Source organism: Arvicanthis niloticus, chromosome 10 (genome assembly GCF_011762505.2).
Source record: "Arvicanthis niloticus isolate mArvNil1 chromosome 10, mArvNil1.pat.X, whole genome shotgun sequence".
Taxonomy (NCBI): Eukaryota; Metazoa; Chordata; class Mammalia; order Rodentia; family Muridae; genus Arvicanthis; species Arvicanthis niloticus.
Genome location: NC_047667.1, coordinates 61,689,710 through 61,708,563, shown reverse-complemented (window position 1 = coordinate 61,708,563; position 18,854 = coordinate 61,689,710). Strand labels below are relative to the sequence as shown.

At 39.1% G+C, this 18,854-nt stretch overlaps 1 protein-coding gene and 1 long non-coding RNA gene across 2 annotated transcripts in view; one reads left to right on the top strand and one right to left on the bottom strand.

Moving 5' to 3' along the window:
* The window catches only part of Ush2a (usherin), a 681,657-nt gene that overhangs the window by 568,710 nt on the left and 94,093 nt on the right, over positions 1-18,854 (bottom strand). Inside the window, exons 10-11 of the mRNA XM_034512972.2 lie at positions 7,071-7,266; positions 4,703-4,833 (exon numbers count right to left, since the gene is read on the bottom strand). Coding sequence (XP_034368863.1) covers positions 4,703-4,833; positions 7,071-7,266 — 327 coding nt within the window. The remainder of the gene's footprint in view (positions 1-4,702; positions 4,834-7,070; positions 7,267-18,854) is intronic.
* LOC143443736 (uncharacterized) overlaps positions 14,222-18,854 on the top strand; it is a 144,969-nt gene continuing 140,336 nt past the window's right edge. Inside the window, exons 1-2 of the long non-coding RNA XR_013112960.1 lie at positions 14,222-14,726; positions 15,087-15,140. This is a non-coding gene — a long non-coding RNA (uncharacterized LOC143443736). The remainder of the gene's footprint in view (positions 14,727-15,086; positions 15,141-18,854) is intronic.

The window sequence follows — 18,854 nt, the reverse complement described above, 5'->3', positions numbered from 1 at the left end:
GAGGGGGAGGGGGAGGAAGAGGGGGAGGGGGAGGAAGAGGAGGAGGGGGAGGGAGAGGGAGAGAGGGAGGGGGAGGGAGAGAGGGAGGGAGAGGGAGAGAGGGAGGGGCAGGGGGAGGGGGAGGGAGAGAGGGAGGGGGATGGAGAGAGGGAGGGAGAGGAAGAGAGGAAGGGGGAGGGAGAGAGGGAGGGAGAGGGAGAGAGGGAGGGGGAGGGAGAGGGGGAGGGAAAGGGAGAGAGGGAGGGAGAGGAGGAGAGGGAGGGGGAGGGGGAGGGACAGAAATTTTTTGAAATCCCGTAACCTTCTCCTGATGTTTATAGGAAAAATGTCTCTCTACCTGTCTACAGTGTTTCCACCAGCCAGGAGTTGGTATGATCCTGCATATACTGTCTGTCTTAGGTATGACCACATATTCCCAGAGTAGAGATAGTGACTTCTTTCCTTAAGTTCCTGGCATTTGTAAAATAGGCCACCTGCTTCAGGTACTCACTTGACTTCAAAATAAATACAGGTATGTACTTTTGTTACATACAAATGTCATGGGAAAACATCAGTGAAGAACATACATCATAACACTTGTTTCCACGCAAGTATTTTATGGCTACACTGTCGTCTTGTTCAGCTGGTGAAAATACTCATTTGAGAAGAGAAAAATCCACACGATGTGAGACAGACATGCCTTCTCTTTTCCAGTTTACAGTGTCTGATATTTGACAGCCTGGTGTGTTTTTACAGTGTCCTCCCTTCTCCAAAAATACATTTCTAAGAAAGTTCTTTCCTCTGAACTTCCAGACTTCCCATGGCAATCTCTAAGGAGTATGTGAGAGATGAAATTCTGGTCTTCACAGGAAGGCATGGTGGATGATGACACTGTTCATCCTTTTGAACATCCAAGACAGAAAGAGCCCAAGAAAGCCCCATACACTGTTATTCCCAACAGTGTTGATCCACTGAGTGGCTTTAAGAGGAACCAGTGTAGTCATAGTCTTTGCCTCTCAAGGACTCCCGTTTCAGACATCATCATCTTGGGCTCTTTTCTCCAACAGGTTTAAATCTATCTCACTTAGCTTTCAAATTATTGCTTGGACCTTTTGGTGCTGGCAAAATATGTCACTGTGTTAACTGGAGGAAATTCCTTCTAGATTTCACAGTTATAGAATATGTTCTTGGAATTTGTTGAAAAATAATATGGACACTATTAACAAATTAGTGGTTTCCACCACAAAATGGTGTAAGATGCTATTGTAATCTGACTTTTGGCTACTTTATGGGTTCTTGTTTCTAGCATAGCTCTCTGCCCTTAATGCAGTTTAAAATCAGGAAGTAAGGATAATCTAACTCTCCGCTGCTTTGTATGACTGTTTTAGATATGTCCTTTGAACAAATTTAATTTTGCATCATATTGCGCTGATCTCAAAAGGAGCCTTTTTATTTATATATATGTATAAGTTGTATTTTATATGGAAATAGTCTTGAATCAACAGGCCAGTTTGAGGAATGATTCTGATTTTAAAACATTACATCATCTGACATGTGAACAGTCTATCTAGTTGAGTCTTCCATTTAGTTCAGCCATGGTTCATAGTTTACAAAATGTAAACTTTGCAAAACTTTTACTAAATTCATTCCTGAATATTTTACCCTCAAAATGTTTTATATGATAGTCTTAATAATAATTTTATACTGTTTCTGCCCTGTACAATTATATCTGATTTTTCTGTATTTATCTTAAATCTTGAAAATGTATATTAGTTATAATAGTTGAGGAACTTTGTTCAGTGTTTTGCTCCTTTTGGGCTTTGTTGTTGTTTTGTTTGCTTGTGTGTTTGTTGGAGACAGGCTTTGTGAGGCAACCCCAGTTATCTGGAATCCACACCTTTATTTGCCTAGCTGTGAGATGCTGGATGTGTGTTTCTATACTCCACTTAATATTTTTTAATGTTTTTTTGTAAGTAATAAGTTAGGTACACATGGAGACATTTCTAATTCAAATCCCTTTATTTTGTTTTTGGTCTAATTTACATTGTCTAAACTCAGCAGGAAAAAATTGACCAGAAGTAGGTAGAAGGACATTATTGCCTTGCAGCTATGCATTTCTCACTGTTTCTTTTCTTTTTATTAAATGTATGAGTGCAGCTTGTGTGCACTCATAACTCTTACCTACATATTGGGATAGCTTTAAATTACATACCCGATCATGGATCTAAATCACACACACTGATGTGTACATAGAGTTATTAGAAGAAAGCCATGCATCCATTTCAGGACAGTAGAACAGACAATGATTGTTTACATGAAATCTACAGGATGTAGACACTGTAAGAAGGTAGGAACCAGATCTTGTGCTCATACGTGTGTGTGTGTGTGTGAAAGTATGTGTGTGAATGTGTCTGTGTGACTGTATGTATGGTGTATGTGTCTATGTGACTATATGTATTTGTGTATATTTGAGTGAGCATGTAGGTGTAAGTGTGTATATATGGTGTATGGCATGTATGTATGTGTTTATGTGACTGTGTATATGTGTGAGTGTGTCTCAGCATCTGTGTGTATGTATGAGTGTGTTGGTGTGTCTATGAGTACATATATGTGGTATTTGATGTGTGTGTGAGTTTTTGATTCTGTGGTATATGGTATGTGTGAATGTGTATGTGTGTGTAAATATGTATATGATTGTGTGTGTGGTGTTTGATGTGTGTATGTATATGTGTGTAAGTGTATGTGAGTGTGTATGTTAGTGTCTCAGTGAGTTTGTGTTTGTGTGTGGTCTGTGTGAATTTGTGTGTGTAAATATGTGAGTGTGTATGGTGTTTGGTGTGTGTGTATTGTGTGTGTCTGAGTGTCTGATTGTGTGTGTGGTGTGTGGTGTATGTGTATATGAATATGTGTGTGAATATGTGTATTATGACTATTTGACTGAATGTGTACATGTGGTGTTTGGTGTCTATGTATGTATGTATGAGTGTATCTGTATATGTGTGTGAGTGTCTGTGTGAGTATGTGTGTGTTTGCGTGTGGTGTGTGTAAATTTGTGTGTGTAAGTATGTGTATGACTATGTGTTTGTGTGTGTGTGTGTGTGTATGTCTCTGTGTGTGCGTATATCTGTGTGTGTGTGTATGATGGCTTAGGTACATCTGTGGAGGTTCATTGTAGGAATACTCCAGGCAGGAGCTGAAGCAGAGACCATGGAGGATCACTGATACTGGCTCACTTCTAGATTCATATTCAGCCACCTTTCTTATAAAGCCTAGGCTTACCTGTCCAGGGATGTTACTTCTCACCATGGGCTGGGTCCTCCTCTGTCAATTAGAAATCAAGAAAATACCCAGAGACATGACTACAAGCCAATCTGAAGCTATATTAAGGTTTTTTCTTCCTAGGTATGTCTAGTTGACAACCTGGATAAGCCAGCACAGACTTCAGACACAAAGACATGAGGTATCTAGAGTGAGCATTATGAAGATGAAGTCTGGTTTGACTGAGAACTCGGTGAAAGATGTACACTGAAGGCTGGGATATGGCTCTATGAGAAAGCATCATGTCACCTGGCAGGACCTTGGATTCAGCCCCCTGCAGCAGATAACAAAGTTCTCAATAGTATCAAATAACCAAGGGGAAAGATCTCATTAGTCTTTCAGTTTTGAATATTTCTATGAACATGGCCTCCTGTCATTACCACACTTTGACAACCCTCCATGTCTTTAATCTGTTTTTATTTACTCTATCATTCCTGTTTTAGAAACTGACTTCAAACACATCTTATGCTATATAGCATAGGCTGGCTTTGTGTTTGCTATCCAGTCATGGCTGAGTGGACTCAAACTGGTGAGTTTGCCTTCCAAATTCTTAGATTTCAGAAAATTGCCAACTTGTTTTGAAAATCTCTGATCAGGGTTTGCTGAAATTTATATGACACAGATATTTTTAATTTATTACATTTATAATGCAATTTATAAAATGTTCTACAACTGGGCTTCCTGTGCTAACCATTGTATTCTCAATTATCCAAAGTTACACATATTTGTTAAAATTAAATCAGTCATTGAGTTCGTTTTATGAGACAAGTTTTCTTTACCTTAAGTCATTTTTGGATATGAGGGTGACAAAGACCAAACTAGATAGATAATAACCACAGATTTGAGCATGAAGCTACTGGTTGCTTCACTTAGCAGCCCAGCTTAGTGAAGATCCACATGCATGTAAGTCAGACATTAAAATTTGTCACATGGTTAATAAGCATTTCTTAAGAATATAAACATATATTTCATTTTCAAACTATTAGGCAGGTAGAAATTTAGAAGCAGAGAAACATGATTTCTGTTTGAGTCTTCAGATGACTGTCTGACTTTTACAGGACTATCCTCTCCTGGCTTTGGGATTAAAGTGTTTTATTTATAATTTCTTTAAAAAAAACAAAACATTACTTTACTGCCTTGCAGTTTGATTAGAATTGTACTCACCAATTCTTTTTGACATTTACAAAATGAAAACTCAAATAAATCTTTTGCTTTAGTATTTTCTTGCCACACAGCAGTCAATTAATGTTTATGACGGACACTACTTGAAGTCCTATCCACCTCAGTTGTCTCTTCAAGGCCAACTCAAAACTTCCTGGAAAATACAGACTGGAGACCCTGGGAGAGTGTCCCAGACTGATCTCTAGTAGGAAAGCCATTCCTTATTTCCTGTGAAGTAACTCACCGGGTCACAAAGGAGGCTGCCGTTTCTAGTCCCGGCCCTGTTACAGTCACAGTGCTTGCAAACATCCGGGTCAGCAGGATTCACACCAACGGGTCGGTAAAAGTAATCCTGGCATAACTCACAGTTTCTCCCTGTGTAAGGACAGACTATGCATTAGGACTCATAATTCATTACAATCGGCTACATAATTCAAGACTGAAGACTGTATTCCTTTGAGGAAATTCTGCAATTTTGGGGATGTCCATTTTAATGTACCTTTCATCTCTACCTGCCAATTTAGTGATCCGGAGCATATGAAATGGTGAACCTGTTCCAAATGGTGCTTTACTTCATTAAACGCCCATCTGCTATGCAGTGCCACACTTCTGAGAAGTTTTGATTTGTTGGGGAGCATACATTTTCAAGGAATCTTCTTCTAAACTTAAAATTGCCCCTTCAAGGCCAGGCACTTATTTCTAAAGCAAAATATGTGGAATTACTACACGTATGACATCTACAGAAGAGGAAGGGCAGAGGCATGCTGTGTGACGAATGTTTGTTGAGAGCCGAGGAGCTCACACAGTTGGTAAGACACTTGCCGTGTGTGCAGGAGGACTTGAATCCAATACTCAGTGCACACAAAAATAGCCAGGCCGAGGGGAAGCACAGACTAGTCACCCAGTGACAGATAGATCCCAGGGGCCCATTGATCTGCCAATTCAGCCAGGTAGAGAGAGAGAGTGAAGGTGGAGGGTAACTGACAACGACATTTCATATAAAATTTTGGCCTCCATACATATTCAGATCAACACATACACACGATTACACAGGTACAAAAAATGTACAGAAATATATTTTTTGGAAGTAAATTGTGAAAATTGGAAAATGCTCTTAACATATTGGTTGTTGCGCACTTAACCTGACTTTTTAGCGCATTTGTCGTTTTTTTTTTTTACTTCAAGTATCAGAATAAAGAAATTTGCTGTATTTATATATACCAGATAAGTCTTACATTCAGTATTAGATTCAGTTATTCACTACTATCATAGTCAATGCATAATGTAGTTCCTATGGCTTTCAGTTTATGAAGTAGCCCTTTCCTCTGGCCATTTTTATGAGTAAAATAATAAAAAATAAATTATATAAAATTATAAAATAATAAATATATAAAATATAGATAGTATAAGATATATACATTATAAATATGAATAAATTAATAAAATGAATATATTCTTATGCTGGGAGTAATTTCCAGAGCCAGTGTGGATAGTGCCAAAGCCACAGAAAGAGTCTGAAATAAGCCTTCACTTTATCAATTTCCCTGATAAAAACCATATATCCTGTTCTGACATTCCTGGAAATAGACTCAATGTCAAAAAACTAAATACTCAACTAAAATTTTCAGTTTGAGTGATATTAGTTTCTGATGAACTAAAAGTTAAATAAATTCTTAACATTTCTAAGAATGTTGACGTTCACGTTGCTGATGGTGCCTCAGTATGTTTCTCTCCATAGAGACTGTTCTTGCATGAGAAGCCCAGGAACACGAACTTTCATGGCTTAGGTCCGTGGCCTCATGTTATTATGTATCAACAGTATTACCTAATTCATTCACTCATGCCCTTGGGCAACACGTTTGGGTCTATTAGATTTGCACTAAAATTCACAGACACTGAAACAGCCTGTGTTCTGCTTTAATGTTAATACTGCTCTTCAGAAAATAGTGACTTTAATGACTTCTAGAAATTACTTGTTATCATTGAATCTACAGAGAATATTTATCGCCTTCTGTATTTACATTGTGTATATATTCCTGTGTGTGCAGTGTGTGTGTGCTGGACATGTGTGCACCACGTGTGCCTGAGGAGGTCCAAGGACAACTTGCAGGAGTCGGTCCTTCTTTTCCACCTTGTAGGTTCTGGGGACCCACCTCAGATTGCCAAGCTCTCCAGTGAGCTCTGTTTCCTGTGAACCATTGTGTTGCTCTATGTATTTGTAATGTCTTCAAAAGATGATTGGTTTCTGTGTAAACTCTGAGTGAAGGTAGCACATCCATGTGTGAAAACCAGACCCAAGGAAGATAGGAATATAATTGGTACAAGTAAGTTTCTGGATGGATGTATCAAGCTGAGCTAGGCTATGCTATATGAATTATAGCTTCAGTCAATGATGTAAACCCTTCTGTATAAACATCTTCCTACAAACATGTGATGAAGGACTCTTTCTGAATCAGAGAAGTCAGATGAAACAGCTTTGTTTCCCAACTTAACAGCATGAAGGCTCATTCCTAATTAAAGTAAAACTGTGTCATAATTTAAAATATCCTGCATCTGGAGACAGATGCCTATAGCTCCACAGGCTAAGCAAGACACTCAGGACTTGGGATTACCTGTTGTGTGATGCTGACAGTCATCACAGACTCCTCCACCACCTCTGTGGTGCTCCAGGGGAAATGGGTCCATTGAAGCATCATAATGGCAGCTGCTAGCATGGCCATGACACTGACAAGGCTTACAGTTGAATGCATGAACATTGTCACCACTGCGGAAGGGCTTGTCATTATAGAGAGGGTAGCATCGATCACACTGGAATGGCAAAACATCAGAAGAAATGGGAAGATGTCATGGTTTTCTCATTTGCCTGCCATCATTAAGTAATGGAAATTTAAAACTTGTAAGGGAAGAACCTCTGAATACTTTGTCTTTAAAACTCTTTGAGAAATCAGGAAAAGGGGCATGAAATATGATTCTTCTACAAACTTTAAAATGATGTTGAAATATTAAAATCTCTCTACGCTTAGCTCTAACAGTAGAGGAAATCACAAACAGTAAAATTAATATTAAATTATCACTCCGACCTTTCAGGCTTTGCAATGAATTGGGACATGAACTGACCTAACTAGTTGTAAAGAATTCTTTGACTCCCTACCCTGGGCTATTCCAGTCCACAATTCTAGCTGCTTTACTAGATTCCAGGCCCATTCTAGGGACCCCAGATAAGACACTGTCCACCACCTGCTAGCACTCCAGAAAGCCTCCCAACAACTCCCAACTGCAACCCTTCCCCTGGGCTCCATGTCCCACATCACAACTTTGTCAGAAGAATTCCTCTTTACTGAAGGCCAGGCTGTACTAAGAATTCCAGAAACCAAGCAAGTACCCAGAACTTCAGAGGCCACAGAGGCACTTGGAATCCCAGAGGCAGTGCAGAACTCAAACCTCTAGAGGTCTCATAGGCTGCAAAATTCCAGTGGAGACACCCTACTGGACTTGAAGATTCGCTGGTCACCAGAATACCAGGCCATTGAGGCCAGAAGACCAAAGAAAAAACAGAAAAACCAATGGAGAAAAATATCCATCTAACAAAGATCAGCTCAGAAATCACATCTAAAACGGTAACAACCCAAATCCAGAAGCCTAGAAGTTATTGTGAGAATACAGTCAGCAGCAGCCAGGGCAATGTGATGCCACCAGAGCCCAGCTATCCTAGTTTAGTAAGCCCCAGATATTCCAAAACAGCTGACACAAAAGAAAGTGACTTAATGTCAATCTTATGAAGATGACAGAAGCCCTTAAAGAGGAAATGAATTAATCCCTTAAAAAATACAGGAAGATACAGTCAAACAGGTGAAGGAAATTAATAAAATGATTTGAGACACAAAAATAGAAATAGGAGCAATGAAGAAAACACAAACTGAGAGGATTCTGGAGATGGAAAATCTCGGTAAGCAAATAGGAATTACGGACATAAGTATCACCAACAGAATACAAGAGATGGAAGAGAGAATCTCAGGCTTGTAAGATATAATAGAAGGAATTGACACATCGGTCAAAAAAATGTTAAATCTAAAACATTCATGACACAAAACCATACAGGAAATCTGGGACACAGTGAAAATACCAAACCTAAGAATAACAGGAATAGAAGGAGGAGAAGAATCTCATCAACATCTGCCATCATTTCATTTCCTGCTCTGATACGCTAGCATAGTCCTTCTCTGTGTTGTGTGGGGTGGGGTGGGGCGGGATGGGATGGGGTGGAGCAGGGTGGGGCGGGGCTAGATCACCATACTAATCTGTTTCTTGAACATACATGTTTGTACAGGCTAGTTACCTGCATGGAGGTGACACAGCACTTACTCCTCAGTCTGAGAAAGGAAATGTGATTGGTCACTGATCTTGTGAGTATAATTTAGATGGAGATTCAAGAATTGAAGACACATTAGCTCTTTATGTCAAGTAAGAAAGTAAAAAGTAAAGATCACTGATGATTTAGGATCAATGAATAGAAATATTAACAAAAGACACTTTCTCCCTGAATTTGTACATGATTCAGAAATGTCTCCCTTTATATTTTTATAAAGAGAAAAATATATAAAAAATTCTCTTTTCTATTATGTTACTACTTTATAGTATACATTTTATTTTTTATTTTAATATTTTTACTTCAGGTTACTTTTTAATTAATCATTTATGTACATTGCAAATGTTGCTCCCTCCTGATACCCCTTCAGGAGTTCCTCACCCCATACCACTCCCCTTTGCCTCTGAGAGGATGCTCCCCCACCCCCAGCCATTTCCCTTCCATGGGGCATCAGAACAAAGGGTGTGAGTTTTCCCTCCTACTTAACTAAGGGGAAAAGCAAACAAAGAAGAAAATATGTTTGCTACATACACATTGGGTCACAGTGTTTAAAACCAGGGGAGCTGATCTGCAGTTTGTTTTAAGGATCATACCCAGTCAGCTTTCAAGTCTCTCCAGTATTCTTGTGGTGACAAAGGTTTTTTTGAGCTGTGACTACTACTTACAACTACTACTACATCAGGGGCTGGAGCAGCTGCCCTCTGCCCTTTCCCACTGTCCTCTAGAGACACCCATACCATACCCCTGTTCTTCAGTCCTCCAGAAATACTTATATCATGCCCTCTCCTTCTGTCCTCTAGTAACTCCGGGTGTCATATTCCTGTTCTTCTGTGCTGAAGCCTTGGTTCCCTGAGAGTCCTCTCCCAGGAGATGCTCGATACTCAGTTTTACAATTTGCACACTGTCTCATAGTGAGAACAGAGAGGGAACTGCGAAGATGATAGCTGAAATTATACCAATGTCCAAAGAGATCTCTTTTTTGAAGCTAAATGCACAATAATGCGGGTAAATGTTTGCACATAGTGTTCATGATGAGATCAGTCTCAACAAAGGCACTTACAGCCTTTAACAAAAGATAGATGTGACTAACTACTGCTTGTTACAGTTCTTCAGCCAGCTGACTGTCTTTTTGGAGACAGGGTCTTACATATATCACAGATTAGCAATGAACTCATTATGAAGTCTAAGGTGGCCCTGAACTTATACTTATTCTTCTGCTTCAGTTTCCCAAGTACTGAAATTATAGGCAGGCACCATGGCACACTGACAAGAAGAGACGAGAAAAGAAGAGAAGAGAAGAGAAGAGAGGAGAGGAGAGGAGAAGGGAAGGGAAGGGAAGGGAAGGGAAGGGAAGGGAAGGGAAGGGAAGGGAAGGGAAGGGAAGGGAAGGGAAGAAGAGAAGAGAAGAGAAGAGAAGAGAAGAGAAGAGAAGAGAAGAGAAGAGAAGAGAAGAGAAGAGAAAAGAAAAAAGGAGAAAAGAAAGAGGAGGAGGAGAGATAGTTGTAGGATAGATATTAGAATGTGTAATTCATGTGCTTGCTGACTACAAAAAAATGTGAGTGTAATGTAAAGTGTGTGTTCTCAATGTACTGAACACTAAGATAAGCATTTAAATTTTCCTCCCATCAGTAGAAAAATAGATAAATATACCATGATTTATATATACAGTGGAATAGTATTCAACTCTAAAGAGTGGAATTGTGTCATTTGCAGCTACATGGGTTGAACTCCTATTAAAAAGTCAGCACAAAGAAAGAAACATGGTGTGTTCTCAGTTTCACATAGAAGCTACCCAAGTAACAGCAGAGGCAGAGGAGAGGTCACTGGGGCTGTGGAAGCCCAGGAGGAGAACTGAGGGTGGATAGTCAGTGAGTACAAGGGTAAGGCAGTTTAGAAGGAATGGATTCTGATGTTCTGAGCACCAATGACAACTGTAGCTGGCACTAATTGTAAGCTTGAAGCAGCCAGGTGAAAGGATCTAGAAATTGCAAGTACTCAAGAACAAGCATATAACAAGAATCTCTGTGTAATCATTACACACTGCGCCCATGTGCTAAACTATCATGCTGGATCTGATAGGTATGTATGGTTACTGCACATTCCCAAAAAATAATTTACCAACAAATGGGCTATTTTGCTGTGTTGTAGAACCTGAATCACAAAGCTTTAACCTTGGATTCCTGACTTGCTAACATTATAATATTTTATAATAACCTGTACCTCTTCAAGCCTATTTGTGCCATTTATTTCACAGAACTGGGAATTTTTTTTCATATTTTGTAATGTTGTAGTTAAAAAATGAGGATTTGTTATAGTACCTAGCACATACTTGACCCTCAGAGAACATGACCTACTAACGGTCTACATTATGATAGCATCAGCAACTAAAGATTAAACTGGTTAGGGGACACTGAAGTATTCAAAATTCCTGGTTTCTTTGGAGACTCAGTCGTATCACATGATATTTTTATGGAAACTGTCTTATGAGAGGATGTTTTGCTGTAGCAGACACATGGGAGGATTTTTCTGAGAACAGATACATGGTGCCTTTCTGGAAGCTGCCTAGACAAAGGGCATGTGATGTTTTGTTAGAGCAGACACTTGAGAGGACATATGATGTCTGGAGAAGATGTAAGTATCTCCTTGCCACTCTTTGTTGGTCTTCATTGGGCTTTGCTGACATTGGGCTGTGCTGATGCTGGTCTTTACTGACAATGCTATGACACTGGTTCACCTTGCCTTCTTTGCTGATCATCCTTTGTCATGACTTCATAGAGAGAAAGGCATGAAAGAACTCCTGGTGGTGTTCCGGTGGCTTCTTGCTGATTCTACTTGGACTCAGGCCAACTAACCGAGTCTTACACTTTCTTCTGGATTGAACTGCTGTTGCTGATTTGTGAGCGGTGTTTGCAAGTAGATCAAGCTACCACTGCTGATTTGTGCAAACTGAACTGCCAATATACTGGCAATGAAGCTTGGAATTGCCCAAAAGAACTATTTCTAAAGAGGTCTACAACCCCTTTTGCCCTATTAACCAAACTTTCCACTACCTCTGATGGGTTGTGAGCTACAAGGGAGGTTAAAGCATTTAAGAACCCTTACTAAAGGAGGTTGTGAAAAATCTAAGCCCATAAGACACCATAGATGCTATTGAGTTAAGTTAGTTCTTATCCATTTTATCCTTTTCAAGTTTCTTCAACTCAAAAGGAAGAGAAGTCATTATCTTACTAATGACTGATGGTCATGGGGATAACCAGAGGCTGTGACCTCAAGTCTGGATGGCTGTAAGAGAATGTATAACACAATGCTATGTGGAATACTGTCATTAAAACTTGGATATTCTGTGACCTTCAAGAACCATGATTTATTCAGATTGTGGTCTATGCAATAGGCCAAAAAATATGAGAGAACATTATTTCTGGGTCACCTTATCATGTGTGTCTATAACCAGCAGAAACATTACAGAGTTCCACTTCCAGGTGTCATCAGATGTCCCTGGGATGCGACTGTCTCTAGTGGCTGTAGGTTTAGAGGAGATACACACTACTTGGATAAATGGAAGAAAGGGGGAAACTCAACTTCTTATTCTTGGGATTTGAAGGAAAGAAATGAACATCCAGAGTCGTCTTGCCCAGAATCATCAACCATGCAGCCATTCTTCTGTCTCTGCTTTTAAATCTCCGCTGTAAGAAACACCCTTAGCTTGTTTTCTATTAAAAATTGTTTTTGTTGCTGTTTTGATTTACTTCAAAAACAATCTTACTGAAAGAAGTTTTCTCACCCCAGGGTGATGTTTCAAATGATACTTTCTTCATAAAAGTTGGTGGGGAAGAGTAAGGATGTTGCAGTGGGGTCCTGTCGCACTGGTCACACACGCAGTTTGTGTTCCACAACATAACCGCAGGCGGGAATTAGAGAGAAGAGCAGATACAGCAAAAGAAGTCCTCTGATGTCCATGGAAACAACAGGTTTTTTTTTTCTTTTCCCTTTGATCTAAATGCTTTTTTTTTCTCATTTGATATTTTGTCCTTAGTTTCAACCTACAAGCCACAATCTCAAGGCCTTGTGTTAAGACCGAATTAACTGCTATATCAATGCTCCAAAACCACAATCCTTGTTTCTTGATGTTTTTCAATTAAAAATGAATTTTGCTACAGGCTTGTGGAAAGGTTTTGATCATGGTCACTAGTTGTTATTGATACAGCTAGGCTTCCTTTGGTGTACAGCCTTAAGACATAGGCAAAATGGGTAACATTATGTTTCTTAGTGAAGATAAACACATTTATCAGTTTGGGCATGTTAACACTATAAATACTAGAGTCATAGGAATTCATCAAGATAATTAACTGGTGCAAATCTACCTCTTGGATGGCTATTCACTTTCACATCAGGCCAACACAGGAGCCAGTTTCTGCACATAGAAACTTCTCTGTGGAATTGCTTCAGATTTCAAAGGAAAGACCTGAACTCTTGAGATGTATTTATTACACTGAATGAATGAAATGTTTTCAATGCCCCCAAGTAAGCATACATAATGCTTAAACATAGTGCATATACTTACAAATACACATAGGTATTCATAACACAGTTTAGATTTTAAAATCAAGTCCAAGTAACATGTTTAATATGATCATGTTTTTTAGGTAAAGGCAGTTTATTTATTATGCAGCTATCTTTAGGGAGACAGAGAAAAGATGACAGATTTACACACAGTTCCAATATTATCAAAGCTGAAAGTAGCAGTGCTGGTTGGAATTCTCTGTGGGTGGCAGGAACAAGTGGCTTTTATACTTTATAAGTAGTTTTATTCCATAACATATATTTATTGTAGTATATTAAAATGTTTTTGATAATTGGTGGAAGGATGGTCAGTTTTCTTTAAGTGAGACTCTAGGTCGGTGGGCCATGCCCTGGTGTATGTCTGTAAATATGGTAGGATGTACTCAATGCAAATCTGACTTGGTGGTGGTGGTGGTGGTGGTGGTGGTGGTGGTGGTGGTGGTGGTGGTGGTGTGTGTGTGTGTGTGTGTGAGAGAGAGAGAGAGAGAGAGAGAGAGAGAGAGAGAGAGAGAGAGAGAGTTGAAGTTGGTATGGGTGGATCTAGGAGGAGTCAGGAAACAGTAGGGAGTGAAGATCCTCAAAATCCATTGTAAGAAGTCCTCAAAGAATTATTTTAAATATGTCTTAAAATCAACTGTGTGCATATGTTATTTTAAATTTTATTAGAAATTAGATAGATAGATAGATAGATAGATAGATAGATAGATAGATAGATAGATAGGTAGATAGGTAGGTAGGTAGATAAAAGGACATAGAGTATTTGCATTGTTTGCATCTAATACCAAAGAAAATTAAAATGTTCCTTTTAAATGGCATGCACATGAATGGCAGAGGGAGATACAGTGTTTTGTTTGTTTGATTTTGTTTTTGGTTTTGTTTTAAGGACATGTAGGATGAGAACCCTAAATCAAAGCCTAGTAAACATAATACGATGCTTTATTCCTTTCTGTTTTGTGGAAGTTTCACACATGCAAATACTGTCGTTTGGCCATATCCATCTCCTACTCCCTCACCCCAATGCCTGTCCTCCAACATGCTCCCCTCACAGCCCCTTGCCTTTACTGTCTTTTTTCTTTTATAACTCACATATAAAATGCAATAGCTGGGAGTCTAGACAGAAGGGCTGTGAAAGGTTGGCTTTGGGCATGACATGGCTGTTGCACACATAAACCCGCTGTAGCTGTGGTTCCCTGGCCTTGACCTGCACAAAAATCAGGACAGTTAAACTCCCAGCCTAAGGTGGGAGAAGCTCCTGGTGTTCTGCCCATGGCTGAGGAGCTAACAGCATGTATGGCTGTTGGAGCAGAGAAAATTACTTTCCGTGGTTGGTGTAGGAGCACTGGTAAGTTTTCATATGCATGGGTAACAGGAGAAAGAATAAACGCGAGTTATAAAGAATGATTATTAAGGATGTACTTTTTTTTTTCAAAGCAGTGTTACAGAATTAGAGATTTTGAGAAATGACTACCTAAATTTCCATTTTAACATTTGTTTTGAAACATGCGCAACTGAAAGACTTGCTGACATCTATTGTGGTCTCCTAACTTATAAACAATACTACTAACCTCTAACATTGTGTACTAAAAGAGAGGGGCAGGGTGACTTTGTTGTCTCTACTTTGATTTCAGTGTTTTGTTTTTTTTTTAAACTATTAACTGCTGCCTCCATATGTTCACTTCCTACATTTCTTCATTCTATTCAGCCGAGCAAGGAGAACTCTGACAGGGTTTTGGGAAGAAGAATTCTCGAGGATTTGGTGAGTGTGTTTTTGAATATTCTTCTATTTTTTCTAGTGATGATTTTTAACATTTTTGGCTTCAAATATGAAAATAAACATATTTACAAACATTGTCTGCTGAAGCAGCCAGTTTTCTCCTCTTTCTTCTTGTGGCCACCAGCGGCTCATTTGTGACGTTCAGTTATGTTTCGGCTTAGTCGACACTGGCTGTCATCTTCTCAAGTCAACTCTGGGTACTCAAGCTGCAGAATTAGAGGATGATGGCTCCACCACCGTCAAAGGCCACAGTGGGTCTTGAGTTCAGGAGTTTTGGCCAGTTTTCTCTCAGGTTATGACTTTAAAAAAATAGATTTGGGAAAAGTTGCAAGACGTTGAGGAGGAGGGAGACCCTGTAGGAGGACCAGCAGTCTCAGATCTCTCAGACACTGGACCACCAACCAGGGAGCATACACCAGCTGATATGAGGCCACCAACACACATACAGCAGAGGACTACTGGCTCTGGGTCCAGTCAGAGAAGATGCGCCTAACCCTCAAGAGACTGGAGGCCCAGGGATTTTAGAGGTCTGGTGGGGTGGGGGATGGAGGGTTGAGGCAGTGGGGATATCCTCGTGGAGACAGGATGCGGGGAGGAGGTATGGGATGGGGAGAAGTCAGAAGGTGGACTGGGTGGGTAATAAAGTCTGGAGTGTAAAAATAAAGTTTAAATAAAATTAAAATAAATAAATAAAACCAAAAAAATTAAAAAAAATTAATTTAACTGTTCTGTGTAGATCCTGGGGACTTCGTTTATTAGGCTTGTCTCCTGCAAGTGTATTTTCCCTATCTGAAGCGCATTCTCATTCTGTTTTGAAGATGAGAAGGTTTGACTTGAATATGGGTCAGTTTCTGTGTCTTCTTTCTTCCATCGTGTTTGTTTTTATGTCTATCTAAAGAGTCGTTATCATACTTAAAATCATACAGATTTTTTCCAGGTAACCTCCTGAGTTTCATTTTACATTTAACATTGAGGGATATGATTCGTTTGAGTCAATGTTTGTAGGGGTATAAGAACTATGTTATACTTATTTATTTAATTTTAGAATAGGATATCCATTTATTCTGTCATTTGTTGACAATGTTCCCTACCCTCTATTTTATCATCTTTGCTTATGTGTCCAAGATAACTAGACAGTGTTATGGGTCTACTGCCTCTGTGGTCTGGATCACATTCCATTGATCTGTTTCTGTACTTTGCAGCTGTTACCACATTGTCTTGCTGTAGATTTATAATAATAATTACTGTAGCCCAAACTTTCTTCTTCAGTGTCATATCAGTTATTCTGCATCTTTGATCTCTCCATGAAGACTGTAGAATATTAACTTGTGATTAGTTGTTGGTATTCTAAGTGAAATTTCATTGAATCTATAGAGTAAAACTGAAATCCTGGTGATACTGAGTTTATCTATGAAACAGAAGTATCTCTTATTCAGTCTGTGATGTGTGTCATCAGAAATAAGTAGCTTCATCACAAAGATCTTGAGCTTTTTGTCAGATTTATGCATAAATGCTTCTTTTCACTAAGTGCTAATACATAGTATTCTGCTTCTAATGCAAATGCCTTTTGTTGCAGCTGAAATATATTAATGTACAAGATCTAGTTCTTTTCAGCCTTGTGTCCTGAAATCCATGCTATGAATCCATAATTCTCAGCAATGTTTTGGTCACTTTTATAAATTGTCTGAATTGTCTACAGTCATGTCAACAAGGGCAGGTTCATTTCTTCTCTCTAAATCTCTGCACCTTTTCTTAAAAGTGGTTTATCTTAACTTTATGTTTATGCATGTTTTTCCTGCATTTGTATCTATGTACTGTGTTCATGCAGTGCCTGTGGAGGCCAGGAGAGGGTGCTGGAAACCTTGGAGCTGGAGTTACAGCTATCTTAAACTGCCATGTGGGAGCTGGAAATTGAACCCAGGTCCTCTGTAAGAGCAGCAAATGTTCTTAATTTCCCAGTCAGCTCTCAAAACCCTTTTCTCTTTTAAGTTAATAGAAATGTTGTTGTTGTTATTTAAGTGTGGAATGCTTCGCAAAATTGTGTCAACCCTACAAAAGGGCCATGCTAATCTCTGTAATAGGTCACTTTTAGAACATCTGTGATATAAGGACTAGTAAATGGAGCTACTCACACACTGTGCTTTGCTTTCAGCAGGAGAGATCCTAGCCTCTCATGACTGTGTGTCACACTGATGTTTTAAAAGCTGGTGTCAGGATTTGTCATGTTTTCATTCTACTGTTCATATACACTATAGCTTAGGTAAGGATTGGCTGCCAAAACTTTAGCAGAAATTTGGTTAGAACTACAGCAGAACTTGGAAATTGAGCATCAAGAGAGTGTCACATCTTTATCATACCAATGAATTAGTTTTTAGAGAAATGAGAATATGACAAAGGTTCCATGTGTTTTCTTCCTTCTTTTCAACAGGCAATTACATAATGCAATAGTTGAAATTACATGAGGCCCTTAAGTAAGTTCAAAAGTTATCAGTGCCATGTTCCTGAAATTCCATAACCAGGAGCCTAAGCTAACCTCTTGACTTTATGTAGTACCCAGATTCAGGTTTTCTGTTACAGCAGAAAATGATCTACAATATTACATTAGGCATCATTTGTCTGTTGACATGATGCATTATGTAAACTGAAATTTGAGTTTTGCAGTATCCTTTCCTTGCATGCCTGGGATAAATTCCTGTTGGTTGGGTGCAGAAGCTTTTTAATTTCAAGATAATTTCTGAATTATTTCTGTCCTGTTTAGAAAGTATCTGCCTATGCCCATATCTTGAAATGTTTTACCTATTCTCTTATTAATTTTGGAATTTGTGTCTTATACTAACTAAGGTCAATAACCCAGCTATGGCATCCCTGGGTGTTCACTCAAATGACTTCAAGTCAATCTATTGCACAGATGTTTGCATATTAGTGTTTAGTGCAGCACTATATACAACAGTTGAGTTTTATATAGTCAATATAGGATCAATATGGGCACCCACCAACAGAAATATTCATAAGGGAAACATGGTGTATATTTATATACACAATAAAATGTCCAGCCATAAAGAAGTATGAAGTTGCACTGTTGGTGGGGAAATGAATACAACTGGACATAATCATATATATGAATCAAATCAGTATCAGACAGATCAATATTGCATTTTATGTCATGTATGGGCTCTAGACTTATTCATGACATCACACACAAGCAAACACACACACACACACACACACACACACACACACACACCGAATAAAATGAAAGAGTGAAATTTTCTCAAGAAACAAGTGGACAGATGAGCTAATGGAAGGGCATGGCAGTTATTTCTTTGTTTTGTTTGGTTTTGTCAACTTGACACAGCTAAGGTCATCTGGGAAGAGACAATATCAACCAAGAAAATCTGTCTGTAAGATTGGCCTACAGGCAAGTTAGTGGGGTCATTTTCTTGATTGGTGTTTGATGTGGGATGGCCCAGCTCACTGTGGGTGGTGCCACCTGCTTGGAAAGGTGGTTCTGGGTTGTATAAAATAAACAAGCTGAACAAACCTATAAGCACAATTCCTCCATAGTCTTTGCTTCAGGTCCCTCCTTGGATTCTAGACCTGGCTTTTCCTCAGTGATGGACCATGACATGGGATACGTAAAGCAAATAAACTTCTTTCATCTCTAAGTTGCTTGTTATGGTCTGTATTACAGCAACA